At 56.3% G+C, this 12,504-nt stretch overlaps 1 protein-coding gene and 1 non-coding gene across 2 annotated transcripts in view; both read right to left on the bottom strand.

Annotated features, from left to right (window-relative positions):
* The window catches only part of ZAN (zonadhesin), a 31,606-nt gene that overhangs the window by 9,411 nt on the left and 9,691 nt on the right, over nt 1-12,504 (bottom strand). The window contains exons 14-32 of the mRNA XM_057749504.1: nt 10,630-10,771; nt 10,353-10,469; nt 9,743-9,867; nt 9,407-9,552; nt 8,647-8,790; nt 8,143-8,250; nt 7,870-8,039; nt 6,760-6,962; nt 5,433-5,574; nt 4,917-5,164; nt 4,505-4,685; nt 4,128-4,239; nt 3,671-3,765; nt 3,221-3,397; nt 1,532-1,740; nt 1,123-1,267; nt 573-817; nt 321-485; nt 46-170 (exon numbers count right to left, since the gene is read on the bottom strand). Of these exons, the coding sequence (XP_057605487.1) occupies nt 46-170; nt 321-485; nt 573-817; nt 1,123-1,267; nt 1,532-1,740; nt 3,221-3,397; nt 3,671-3,765; nt 4,128-4,239; nt 4,505-4,685; nt 4,917-5,164; nt 5,433-5,574; nt 6,760-6,962; nt 7,870-8,039; nt 8,143-8,250; nt 8,647-8,790; nt 9,407-9,552; nt 9,743-9,867; nt 10,353-10,469; nt 10,630-10,771 (2,999 nt within the window). The remainder of the gene's footprint in view (nt 1-45; nt 171-320; nt 486-572; nt 818-1,122; nt 1,268-1,531; nt 1,741-3,220; nt 3,398-3,670; nt 3,766-4,127; nt 4,240-4,504; nt 4,686-4,916; nt 5,165-5,432; nt 5,575-6,759; nt 6,963-7,869; nt 8,040-8,142; nt 8,251-8,646; nt 8,791-9,406; nt 9,553-9,742; nt 9,868-10,352; nt 10,470-10,629; nt 10,772-12,504) is intronic.
* Nucleotides 12,132-12,204, bottom strand: TRNAD-GUC (transfer RNA aspartic acid (anticodon GUC)). Its single transcript has one exon. It is a non-coding gene; the product is annotated as a tRNA-Asp (tRNA).

The following is a 12,504-nucleotide window of genomic DNA, read 5'->3' as shown; positions in this document are numbered from 1 at the left end:
ACTCTTGTTCCTCTGCAAAGGCAGAGAGTCTTTGGGGACAATTACCTTGGGTCGATCTCCTTGTCTTGCCAACTGTCCACATATGTGATGTCATCTGGGGCTAGTTCGTCATTAGGCATCATAAGTTCGTCTTCTTCCTCGCCGTTGAAGTTCCCGCATATGCCGCAGGTCTGGGCGGGCAGAGGGGATCGAGGGATCTTCAGTGCCAGGGATGGCAGAGGGCACTTTTCGTTGGCACCCCCTTTTCCACTCCAAAGAGAAAGGCGCCCCCCTCCCTGCAGGCTGACTCCCCTACGAAGAGACCCAGGTGTTTTCCTCACCTTTTCATAATAGGCTTTGGGGATTTCAACCTCTATGAAACCACTGCCGTCAAACTTGACTTGCACCCCAATGTTGATGGTGAGCACGGTGTAGCCATCCCTGGAAATGACTTTGACCCCCTGTATTTGGGTGGTTGCAGGAAGGGTGACCCGTGTGCCATTGATCTACAGGGGAGGGCAGGATCCGTGAGCAGGAAGAAGGACCAGAGCCCTATCCCCAGAGTCCATGTCCTCACTGCCCACCCGGCTCACCCGCACTTGGTCCTTCTTCAGGGTGACTAGGGTATTGAAGATGTCCACATGGACCTGGCGAAGGTAGAAAGTGTGGGGCTGGTCTTTCCGCTTCCCATTCTTGCCACTGATCTTGAAGAAAGGCAGGTCCATGGTGGAGTGGCATATTTTCACCAAGACGTAAGTGCAGGGGCCCCTGATGGCATGGTAACTGCCATCAAAGCTCACGTAGCGGGACGTGTCGCGGATGCCGCACACTCCCATCCCTGGAGGACAGACAGGTGGCTGAGGAGTGGCCCAGTCTCTAGTAAGAACAGGCTTCTCCCCACCTTCAAGGAAAGGATGTGGAGGAGAGGGAGCCTCAAAGGGAAGGAGACAAAAAAGAGTCAAGACATGGGGAGGCGGAGCAGGTGTCATGCGGGCGGGGAAAGACTTATAACATCCCGTCTAAGTTCACGGCTGCCACAGGAACCATGGGTGAACCCCGAGGAGCCCTTCTTGATGGAGGTGGGGTTGGGCGGTGCTCCTCTTGGCGGCTGAAGGTCCTCCTCCATGCTCAGTGGCCGCCTACCTGCTGCCCGGCACCGTATCAGCCCATTCTGGGACCAGCACATCTGGCCAGGCTTGCAGGCGGTTTGGAGGCAGGAGATGTTGTTGTGAGTGGAGCAGGTGCAGAGCCTGGAGCAGGTGTTGTCTGTGTACCAGCTCTCCCCGACCTGCGGGGCACGGGCATTAGCGCAGCCGATAGAAACTCGGAAGTTGGAGATGGACGGAGCCCCCGCACCCCGGAGCCCCCATGAGGCTCACTTCATTTGGCTTCCCGCCTCCATCACTAGCCTTTCTCAGCCTCTTGGCTTCTGGATTTGCTCCTCAGCCCCCAGCACTGGCCCACCCTACCCCTATGCAGGCTCTGAGCCCTCTGGCCCTCAAACTCGTGGAGCTGGGAAGGGCAGGGCACCCCCCGCGAGCTGGCCTCTCACCGGGTGGTAGGAGCCTCTCTGGGTGGTGCAGCCACACTGGCTGAGGGGCACACAGGAGGTTCCGCTCAGGATGTGGCCTTTCTGGCACTCACAGCCCTCAGCGCAGGGCAGTGAGGACGGGCAGTATGATGGCGTGTTCAGGCTGAGGCAATTGGCTGGGCAGGGGTTAGCACAAGTGCTATAGCTGCTGCCTGATGGGCACTTCAAAGCTAAGAAGAAATCGGTGTTTAGGAAGGAAGAGTGATTTCCAGCTCTCTGACTTTGGGGCATCAAAAGTTCCTGGGAGGGACTTCCCTGGTTTCCCAGTGGTTAAGACTTCGCCTCCCAACGCAGGATGTGAAGGTTTGACCCCTGGTCATGGAGCTAAGATCTCACATGCCTCAAGTCCAAAAAACCAAAAACATAAAATAGAAGCAATATTATAACAAATTCAGTAAAGACTTTAAAAATGGTCCACATCAGGGACTTCCTAGGTGGCGCAGTGGTTAAGAATCCACCTGCCACTGCAGGGGACACGGGTTCGATCCCTGCTCCAGGAAGATCCCACATGCTCCAGAGCAACTAAGCCCATGTGCCACAACTATTGAGCTTGTGTGCCGCAACTACTGAAGCCCATGCGCCTGGAGCCCATGCTCCGCAAACAAGAGAAGCCACTGCAATGAGGAGCCCACACACCACAATGAAGAGTATCCCCGGCTCGCTGCAACTAGAGAAAGCCCATATGCAGCGACAAAGACCCAACGCAGCCAATAAATAAATGGATAAATATTAAAATTTCTTTAAAAAAATGGTCCACATAAAAAAAAAATCTTAAAAAGAAAAAAAGGAGTTCCTGGCAACATCCATGAGGCGAACAGATAAACAAAATGGGATCCATCCACACAATGGAACACAACTCAGCCTTAAAAACAAGGAAATTCTGCTACAACGTGGATGAACCTTGGGGACACTATGTTGGGTGAAATAAACCAGTCACGGAAAGATGACTACTGTGTGATTCCACTAAGATGAGATCCCTAGTGTCGTTGAATTCATAGAGACTGAGAGTAGATGGCTGGGGGAAGCAGGGTGGGGAATTATACCATTTAATGGGGACAGAGTTTCAGTTTGAGAAGATGAAAAAGTTCTGGAGATGATGGTGGTGAAGGTTGCACAACAGGGTGAATGCACTTAATGCCACTGAACTGGACACTTAAAGATTGTTACGATGGTAATTGTCATATTTTGTATGTTTTACTATAATTAAAAAAAAAAAAAAAGAGTTCCTGGGAAAGAGGAAGAAAGGTCACAGAGCTGGCCCAGGGAAAAGGGGAAAGGAGGCAGCAACCCAATGAGATAAAAACTTTTTTTTTTTTTGGCCACGCCACATGGCATGTGGGATCCGGACCAGGGATCGAACCAGTGCCCCCTGCAGTGGAAGCTCAGAGTCCTAACCACTGGAAGTCCCGTGAGATCAGAACTTTTCGGTGAGGTGAGAATCGGATGGAGGCTCCCAGTGGAGGGAGACATGTAGAGGATAGGGGCTGGGCTTGGACAGACTGGAGAAAGGGGAACAGAGCAAGGTCCCACGTGGGGGCTGGGGGCCAGGCTGCCAAGGGAAGAGCGGAAGAGCAGAATTTAGGGAGAGGAAGAGAGGGCAGCGCTCAGGGGACTCCTCCCTGCTGCAGGAGAGGAGGTCAGGTCACTCACGGCAGAAGGTGCCGTTCCGCCAGGTGATGGCCCGGCCGGCGCGGGCGCACAGGGACGCATAGGCCTGCAGGGAGCGGCACAGGGTCAAGGCATCACCCTTGGTCCCACACTGGCCATACACACAACTGGTGAAGCTGGAGTGCGGGGCCACTACCCCGTGGCACTGGGAGAAGGGTCCTACAGGATGAAACAACAGGAGGTGAGAGTAGGCTTGAGGAGGGAGCAGAACCACGCGGCTGCTTTGGGGAAAATTCGACATCCATCTCCATCAAAACCCGCAATTGTTGAGAATCCGCTGCCCGCATTCCCAGGTGACCAGTGCCTCTGAAGTCCCTCTGCCAGCCTCTGAGGGCATCTACTTCCCATCTCACCCTTCCTCCCTCCCTGGGCAGCCCCCCTCCTCTGTCTCCTGCCCCCGGAGGAGCAAAAAGGGGCCCCAGCGTGTCTTACCCTGAGGATTTATTAAGATATCACAGTTCTTATTCCAGGGATCGGTCACTTCCTTCCCCAGGCACCTGGGGGGCTTGCCACCCTCAGCAAAGCAGCTGACAGAGGAAGAGGGGAAGGGACAGGACTTTAGGACGGGAGGAAGCTTTCCAAAAGCCAAAGCAAAAATGGAGAGGGAAACAGGGAGGGGAATAAGGACAGGAGAGGAGAACAGAGTGATGGCCTCAAGTGGTAAGGTCAGCAGATGCAGCAGGAAGGCAAAAGGCTAGATCTCAGGGTGGGTTTCCCAAGAGACAGATCAGTAAGCACAGAAGAAATCAGCAGGTGGGGCCTGGGAGGTTGGAACAACCGTTTACCAACTCCAGGAAAGATTAGGGACACGCAGGGGATACCTCCAGGCTGCCCACCAAGGCGCCTCCCTGGAGTGGAGAGTTCCCCACTTCCCCCATTCCAGGCTTACCCAGGTTCAGACAGCTCATTTAGCTTCCAGGAGGCCCCCAGTTTCACGGAGCTGATTGCAGGCCTTTTATCAGGCTGCAGACTGTCATCTAGGCTGTTGTTGTTGTAGTTCCCTGGGGGAGGGAGCAGTCAGCAGAGGCCGTAGACTCAGCCCCTGGACCAAGAAGCATCCCTCCGTCTTCATAACCCACCACAATGAGCCCTTTCTCTTCCTTCATCTTCAGCTTCGCTTCACGCCTACCCTCGCTCACAACGCCCTCAACCAAGTAACAGGTCAACAAGCACCGAGGACGCCTAATCAGATGTGTGGACGAGCAGGACCGGGATAGGCTCCAGCCTGTTGCCCCGGCTTTGCCCACAGGTGCCCAGGGAACTCACCGCACATCCCACAGAGCCGGCCAGCGTAGGAGGAGGGCACGGTCACTTCCACCAGGTGGTTCCCGTCATAGCGAACTTGAAGCCCGAAGTCCGTGTAGAGAAGGATAAAGGAGCCACTGGACCTCATGCTCACCCGGCCTTGCGCAGGCCACACAGGCAGGGCCACCCGGCGACCGTCCAGCTACAGAGGCGGGGAGGACACGGTACGGAAGGGTGGCGGGGACAGGATAACAATGGGGCCAAGACCAGGGAGTAGGAGGGGGATGGCAGGTGTGTCTCAGAAACTGGGGCCACGTCTGCCAGACAGGTGGGCCTGCAGGCAAGGAGGGACAGGGGAGAGACGCTGCGTGGACAGGGGAGAGACGCTGCGTGGGCTGGGGGGTGGGGCTGGGGGTGGGTCACAGGCACGCACCATGACCTTGCGGCCTTTGATCATCGAAATTCTGAGGTTGAAGACCTGCACTTGGACGGCTTTGACGTAGGCGGCCTCCAGGTTTCCGCCTCGGAACTCATTGGTGGCACTCACGACGAAGTAGTTCTCTAGGGACCTCAACCAGCAAGGCCGGGTCAGGATGTAGGTGCAGGTGCCCATGAAGTGGTGCAGGGCTCCATCGAACGTCAGGTAGTGGGGGTCCCCCGAGACAGTGCAGGTGGCGGACCCTGGGCAGGAGGAGACGCCGTTCAGAGATGCATTGACCCTGAGCTGCCACCTTGGTGAGCCCACGTTGGGACGGTAGCCGTGGCTCATCAGGGTGGTCGCATGACTTGGACAGGTCAAGGTCAGGCACTGCCCCAACCTCACTTTCCAGGTCCTTGAAGATGCTGCTTTGGCTCTGGGCAATCGCCTTCCAGCCCCCGGTTAGGCCCCAGCTCTCTGCCTTAGGACAGGGCATGCCTTTGCTCCTTTCTCCTGCCCCCGACTGCTCACCTTGAGCGTGGCAGCCATAGATGCCATCCTGCCGACCACACACCTCCTGGGCCTGGCACCTCCACTGCACACAGCGAGTTCTGTTGCTGCCCTCACACATGCAGAGCTGTGTGCAGCCTGGCTTGAACCACCGCTCCCCTACCTGGCAGACAGATGGACGGAAGGAAGGAAAAGAAGTTATCCCCTGGTCTATTAGCACTGCTATGTGGATCACCGACCTGCTCACCAGGAAGGCATTCGTGTCATCTCAAAGTGCCAGGCTGAGTTGCAAAACCCTGGCAGTCGCTCACTCATTCAGTCAGTCCATTATTTGTTTGTTCGTTCACTATTTCAACAGCTGCTTATCATCTGCCTTGTGCCAGGCGTCAGGGCTTCAGTAATGAACCTGATGGACCATGTCCCTGCCCTAACAGAACTCACAGTCCGGAGGGGGAAGTCGACATGTAAACAGATAAATCATGTGCTCCAACGTGACGTGCACCCAAAGACGACAATCGGGGCACCCAGGAAGAGTTTTGTGCCATTGATACAAACAAACGGCACCTGCTACAAGAGTTTAGAGATGCTTCTCAGGAGGGCTTCAAGGAGGAGGCAGTATTTCAACAGGGCCTCAAAGGAGGTAAAGGTGGCTAACAGGCATGGTGCCTGGGAGGCAGAGCAGGGGTCAGGGGGCTGCAAAGAAGGTGAAATTGAGAGAGCAAAGCACAGGCAAGGAGCGTCCCGTGTGCCAGCCTGGAACGTGGTGCCCCTGGAGCAGAGGAGGAGAGCCCAGGGGATGTCAGGGGGTAGAGGGCTTGGACGGATGTCAGTGTCATCTCCAGGCCCCGGGTGAGGGACAGGAGAAGAAGGAAAAGGGAAGTTTCACGGATAAGGGTCTAGCTCCAAGTGCTGCCTCTGAGAAGGTGGTGAAGATGGGGCCCAGGGAGTGGCTGATATCCTTCAGCAGGGAAAGGGACCCTCGGTAGGAGAGAAAGAGTGCAGGTGAGATACACGCGTGCCCGGGCCTTCAGAGGATGAGAAACCGGGAAAGTGACTCAGGGATGTGACGGGCAGGGCAGATGGGAGGGTAGAGAACCAGGGGTCCCAGGCTCTGCTGGGCAGTGTGGGAAAGAACCGTGCTATGACTCCATCGCGGTCTGCGTGAAAAGAACTAGAACTGAAGAAAGGAAAAGGGAAATTAGACCTAAACCTGAAGTTCTTTAATCCCAGTCCTCCCCCCGCCCACGCTGTCTCTTCTCTCCTGCCCACAAGCTGGCCGTAGACTTCAGAACCAGGACGAGTGCCTTCTGGCTGCAGGGCTGAGAGAGGCCCAGCCCTGGAGGCTCACCTTGAAGTAGCCGGCCGTGGGGTCAAGGCAACCACACTCGGACCGGGGGACGCACTGGAGACCACTGAGGACGAAGCCCTGGTCGCACTCACAGCCCTCTACGCAGCGGTTCTGGCAGGCCATGCCCGAGAACTTGGAATGGCAGGTGTCGGGGCACAGCTTGGCACACAGGGTGTACCTGCTGTTGGGTGGGCAGGCCATTGCTGGTGGAGGGGAGAGCACAGGTGAGGCAGGATGGGGAAGAGAAGGAAGAGGTAGTGCCCAGCCCGGAGTTCAGAAGACCCACGGCTAGAGGCTTCTGCCCGATCTTGAGAGGAGAGTGACCGGGAGAAACCACTGAGGAACTCAGCTTCCACCCCCTGGGCCTGGAGGGGGACCTGCAGGGAACTGCCAAAAGGAAGGACCACGGGCGCCAACTGATCCAGGAACCTCAGCAGCACTGCTGTGTAGACGGGCCCAAGGTGAGCAGTCAGGGTGGAGGGGAGCAGGGGGAGCCCATGCGGCCCCCTTGAGGCCCTAGAGCAGGCTCTCCAGAGAGCTGGGCCACGACCAGGAGCTGTGGCCCAGTGACAGTGCGCCCTCTCCCACCAGTCTGTATCTTACGTTTTACGTATTTTACATGCGCATCCCTTGACCTGGGAGTGTATTTACACATAAGCATTGCTCTGCATTACCCACATCCTCAAGTAGCTGGGAAAACCTTTTCTTTCTTTCTTTCTTTTTCTTTTCTTTTCCAAGTCTTTTCCCAAAGAGCTTTAATTAAGACTTTAATAGAACTAAAAAAAGGTCAAAGTGTAGTCCGAGCCCAAATCAGAGGTAACAAAACCAAGCTGGATCCAGGCTGAAAATTCTGCGTTGGAAAATCCACAGCTTGGAGTGAACCCTGGGGAGGCTTTCTGAGTTTGCAGGTGACTGTGTGGCTTTCTCAGTGGGTGTTTCTGACTCTGGATTTCTCTGTCCTAGTGTGGAGGCCAAGGGGTTCCACCAGGGGCCACCACCCCCCCGCCCCCAGCCTGTGCCACCAACGCTCAGATGCCGCCGGCCCTCTGCTGGCGTCTGTGCTGGCGTCTGTGTCTGAAGGACGGGGCCCTGCATCTTGCCACAACTCACGGCAGAACTGGGGTCCTCTCCAGGGCTTCACCACGTAGCCAGCATCCTGGCAGGTCTCAGTCCAGGCTGACATGTGGGCACACAGCACCTGCTGCAGCCCCTGGAAGTTACACACGTCAAACACGCAGTTGTCAAAGAAGGAAGTGGCACCGCGGTGAGGCAGGCAGGCCCTGAGGAGAGAGGCCGGGTCAGAAGGAACGAGAGGGTGGAAGCTCTGGCCGCGGAGGACCCCGGTGCCCCCGGGGTGACCCCTCCTGCCCACCCCCTACATACTCAAAGGCGCCGTGCGCGGCCACGAGCCGTCCACAGAACTCTGGCCCCGACACAGTGTACTGCAAGTCAGTGTCGCAAGATGGGGGAGATGCCTGGTTCTCCTGGCACCTGGAAGAGACCCACCGCAAATGCCTTGAGGACAGAGGCTCGCCTCCATCCCCGCCCGGCCCCAGCAGTCGGCCGGCTCTCGGCGTCCCCTGGTGGAGAACATCTGAACAGCAAGAGGTGGGAAAACCTGGAGTCGGACGAGCAAGGGGCGGGGCTGCTCAGAAGCGCCTGGGGGCGACTGATGGGGGGGGATGGGGGGTGCGGGGTGGGGGGGAGAGTGGGGGGTGCGGGGTGGGGGGGAGAGTGGGGGGTGCGGGGGGGTGCTGGGGAGGTGGGGATGAACGTGCTGGCAATGAACTTTGCAGGGAATGGGAGCGGGGAGAAGGACAGGCGTGGGGGCGTGCAGAAGAGGAGAGAGGAGGAAAGGGGCAGAGATGGAGGTCGGGAGGTCCTCACTTCTGGTCCTCATCCTCTGAGGTCTGCCAGCTGCCACCCAGCTCCTTCTCATCTCGTGCTGGTCTGCCATCCGGCTTCAGGTTGTCATTGCTGCTGTCGCCGTCATAGTTGCCACAGAAACCGCAGAGTTTGCCGGAGTAGATGCTGCGGGGGCCGGAGGAGGAGGAGAAGGAGGCATTAGTGGAGAGAAGGGGCCTCCAGCATCTGAGGGACCACAGCAGAGAGGGGATGAGGGGGGCACCCCACAGGCAAAGGAGGGCAGAGGACAAAGAGGTGCGGACGCGGAACAAGGGTTCCACGCCGGGCGCCAGGCACACAAGGACCTCAAGCTCTCACCCTCGAGTCAGTCTCCCCTCGTCCCCTTCTGCTCACATCCCCTCTTTCAGCCGTAACAAACATCTTGCTGGCCCTGAGATGGTCACTCTTTCCCTTGCAATTACCGTTCACCATTTCTATAGTCTTTCTTTCCCTTGTTTGTCCATCTGGGGAGTTACTCTTCCTTGAAGACTGCGGTCAAGAGACCGCTCTTCTGAAGGCTCCCAGGGCTCCTTAGCAACTCCTAGAACATTCCCAGAGCCTTGTGTATATATCCTGCTATTATCACACTGCCCTGAAACCATTTCCTCCCCCTCCTCCACCAAACGGAGGCCGGCTGGTTGACCTAGGTGTTTCCTACCGGCGTCCAGGGATGGGAGGGTCCCAGGAGCGGAAGGGGCAGAGAGGGAGGAGTGGCAGCTGCGTCGCTGGGTCGCCCCCTCACCTGGGCACACTCACAGACAGCTGCTGGTCACCGTCCCATCTCACCCGCAGACCGAACGCCGTCTGCAGCTGCACAAATCGCCCACTTGGAGTCAAGAAGACACCTTTAGAAGGCATGGCTGGGAGGGTGACTCGCTGACCCCCAACCTGGAAGGCGGGGCCGAGGGAGGAGACAGAGAGACAGATCTGGGGGTCAAGGAGGACCCCCAGCGGACTCCCACATCCCCAGTGCAATGCTAATGACCTCTTCCAATCCACGCGGAATGCTCGGGAGGGTTGGGAGGCTGGAGGAGCCAAGGCTGGCAGCCGCGCAAGGCTGAGAGGAGAACAGACTCACCAGCGTGTGTCTGCCCTTGAGCAGGGTGATGGCGGTTTCAGACAGAGTCACGTAGACCTTGCTCAGGCAGGACACGCCCTCCTGTCCTCGCTCTTCATTCTCCACAGTCACCCTAAAGAAAGGCTCTGGGCGGGGAGATGGGTGGAGAGTGCCCAGGGGCTCATTCCAGAAGCATTTCTGAGGGTGGCGCCCCCACCCAGCCCTGCGGGGGATAGAGGGCCACAGAGGCGGAGGCTCTGCGGTTGAAGAGTGGAGGCAGAACCCCAGCGGGAGTGGGGTGTCGTCTACAACAGTGTGGGGCTGTGTGCCACGAATCTGTCCCCCCCAGTGGACAGTGACATCTTCTGCCAGGTGTGCCCTCGTCCAAGCCGGCCAAGGAAGCAACTGATACAGAGAGCAGTCCTAACCTGCATCTTCCCTGCAGTCTCGCCCTGAGAAAGTCCTGCTTTGTGAGTGCACCTGTCATCCCTGCTCTACTGCCGGCCTTGCTCCCATCTTGCCCCTGCCAGCAGCTCTGGCCCTTTCCTGCCGGCCAGCGCGCTCCCATGCCCAGCTCTTCTGACCTCAGCCCCCACGCCCAGGCTGTGGGGGGGCAACTCCAGGGCCCTACCTGTCGAGTTACCACAGGGTTGGGCCAAGATATAGGTGCACTTGCCCATGAAGTCGAAGCGCCTCCCGTCGAAGGTGAAGTAATGAGGGTCTCCATAGGTGAAGCAGGTGGCAGTGCCTGCCGAGGGGACCCCAGGGACACGCGAAGCTGGTTCACCACGCCAGGCCCCCTCGCCCGCCCAGTGGCCCTCCCAGGCTCCCCCGGTCGAGGGAGTGGTGGGGCCCCTAGTGTCACACCCACTTTGACAGGCAAGGACAGCATGAGGGGAGGGCCTCACCATAGGGGTGGCATCCGTACTGGCCGTTCTTCAGCTGGCACACTGTGTGTGTCCCACACTTATAGGGCTGGCACTCTATCCGACTGCCAGGCTGGCAGCTGCAACGTTCTGTGCAATTGGGGCTGAACCACTCTGTCCCTGGCTGAGAGCAAGGGAGCCAGAGTCACCAGGCTGTAGCTCCTGGGCAGATTCCGTCATCTCATGCTATAGCCCCCCTCCTCCTGCAGACCTCACCTTGCTCAGACTCCTCTCCCCATCGCCTACCAGACTTCCTGCTCACCCCAGGCCCTTTGCACATGCTGTGCCGGAACGTATCCCTCTCCCTCCGTCTAAACCATTCCTATGCAGCCAGCGGAGTTTGGCTCAAGGGTTGCTACCTTCTCAGGAAGACTTTGCAGAGCTCCCTGACTAGCTCTGGGTACCCTTCCTTCCCAGGACTTACCACAATTGCACTTTTACATTCACCTCTGTGATTATTTCATAAGCGCCCCCTGGGAGGGACCACATCTATCTTTACTCACTATCTTAGCCCCAACACGTAGCACAGGGCCTGGCAAAGAGTTCCCATTTAATAAATACTTAATGAAAGAATGAACCAAGATCCTATGTGTCCCCCAGAATCTGACAGCATTAGGAGAGCAAGGACATGCCCTATTCATGGTGACCCCAATGCCAAGAGGGTTGAAGGTACCTAATAAATGTTATTGAATGCATAAGTGAACATATAACACGTTCACGAGGAGTCCCCCAGGGCAGAGGGAAGAGATGCTTGGTGCTGATGGTTGTGACAGATTGTTTTACCCAGGCTGCAGCTGAAGCTAATCCTAACACTGACACAGGGACACCCGGGAGACAGGTTAAGGGGGCTGGAGGAGCAACTGGCCCCTGAAGAGACAAGCAAGAAACCCTGTCGCTCCATGGGGAGAACACCGGAGCTGAGAAGAGGTACTAGACGCTAATCAATCGCTGACTTAACTTTTAATTACCAGGCCACATATACTTACCATAAATTGCTAACAATAATAATTAGCATTTATTAAGTAATTGTTCTGTGTCAGGATCTAATTTCACCTTCACAACAACCTTATGAGGTGGAAAATCTTATTGTGCACATTTTATAGATACGGAAACAGATGTGAAGAGGTCACAGAAGAACCTTGCCCCGGGTCACTCAGCAAACGAGTGCCGGAGGCAGGATTCAAGCTCAGATCGGCCTGACTCTCGGGCGGCTCTGCCCAATACAATGGCCACCAGCCACACGTGGCCACGAAGCTCTTGAGACGTGGCCGGTGCAAACTGACATAGGCTGTAAGTGTAAAATACACATTGGATTTTGAAGACTTAGTAGGGAAAAGAAAAGGTATGTAAATGATCTCATTGATAAACATTGATTACACGTTGAAACGAGTAGGTGATTGGAGTTAATTTAACCTGTTTCCTTGCACTTTTTTTCTATTTATTTATTTATTTACTTACTTACTTATTGGCTGCACTGTGCAGATTTCCCCAAGCAGGAATTGAACCCGGGCCCTCAGCAGTGACAGTGCAGAGTCCTAACCTCTGGACCACCAGGGAATTCCCTCCCTGTACTTCTTTTTTTAATGTGGCTATTACGACATGTAAATACCGTGTGAGGTTTGCATGCCATCCCTTTGGACAGCCCTGGCCCAGAGCCTGTGCTTTTCTACAATCTCCCAAAGTGGGGGTGGGCATCAATTAGGAGAGACAAGAACAGTATCTCCTCTCCTTTGACCTATCCTATCGGAATTTACAAGTTCCTTTGGAAGAAGGTTCTGAAATGCCTTCTGCCCTGAAAATGCCTGAATACACTCAGTGTCCAGGGCTCTGTGTATACACAGGGACCCCTGACTTTCC

This window comes from Hippopotamus amphibius, chromosome 9 (genome assembly GCF_030028045.1).
Source record: "Hippopotamus amphibius kiboko isolate mHipAmp2 chromosome 9, mHipAmp2.hap2, whole genome shotgun sequence".
Taxonomy (NCBI): domain Eukaryota; kingdom Metazoa; phylum Chordata; class Mammalia; order Artiodactyla; family Hippopotamidae; genus Hippopotamus; species Hippopotamus amphibius.
Note: the sequence above shows the minus strand (reverse complement) of the source record. Positions and strands in the feature narration are given on the sequence as shown.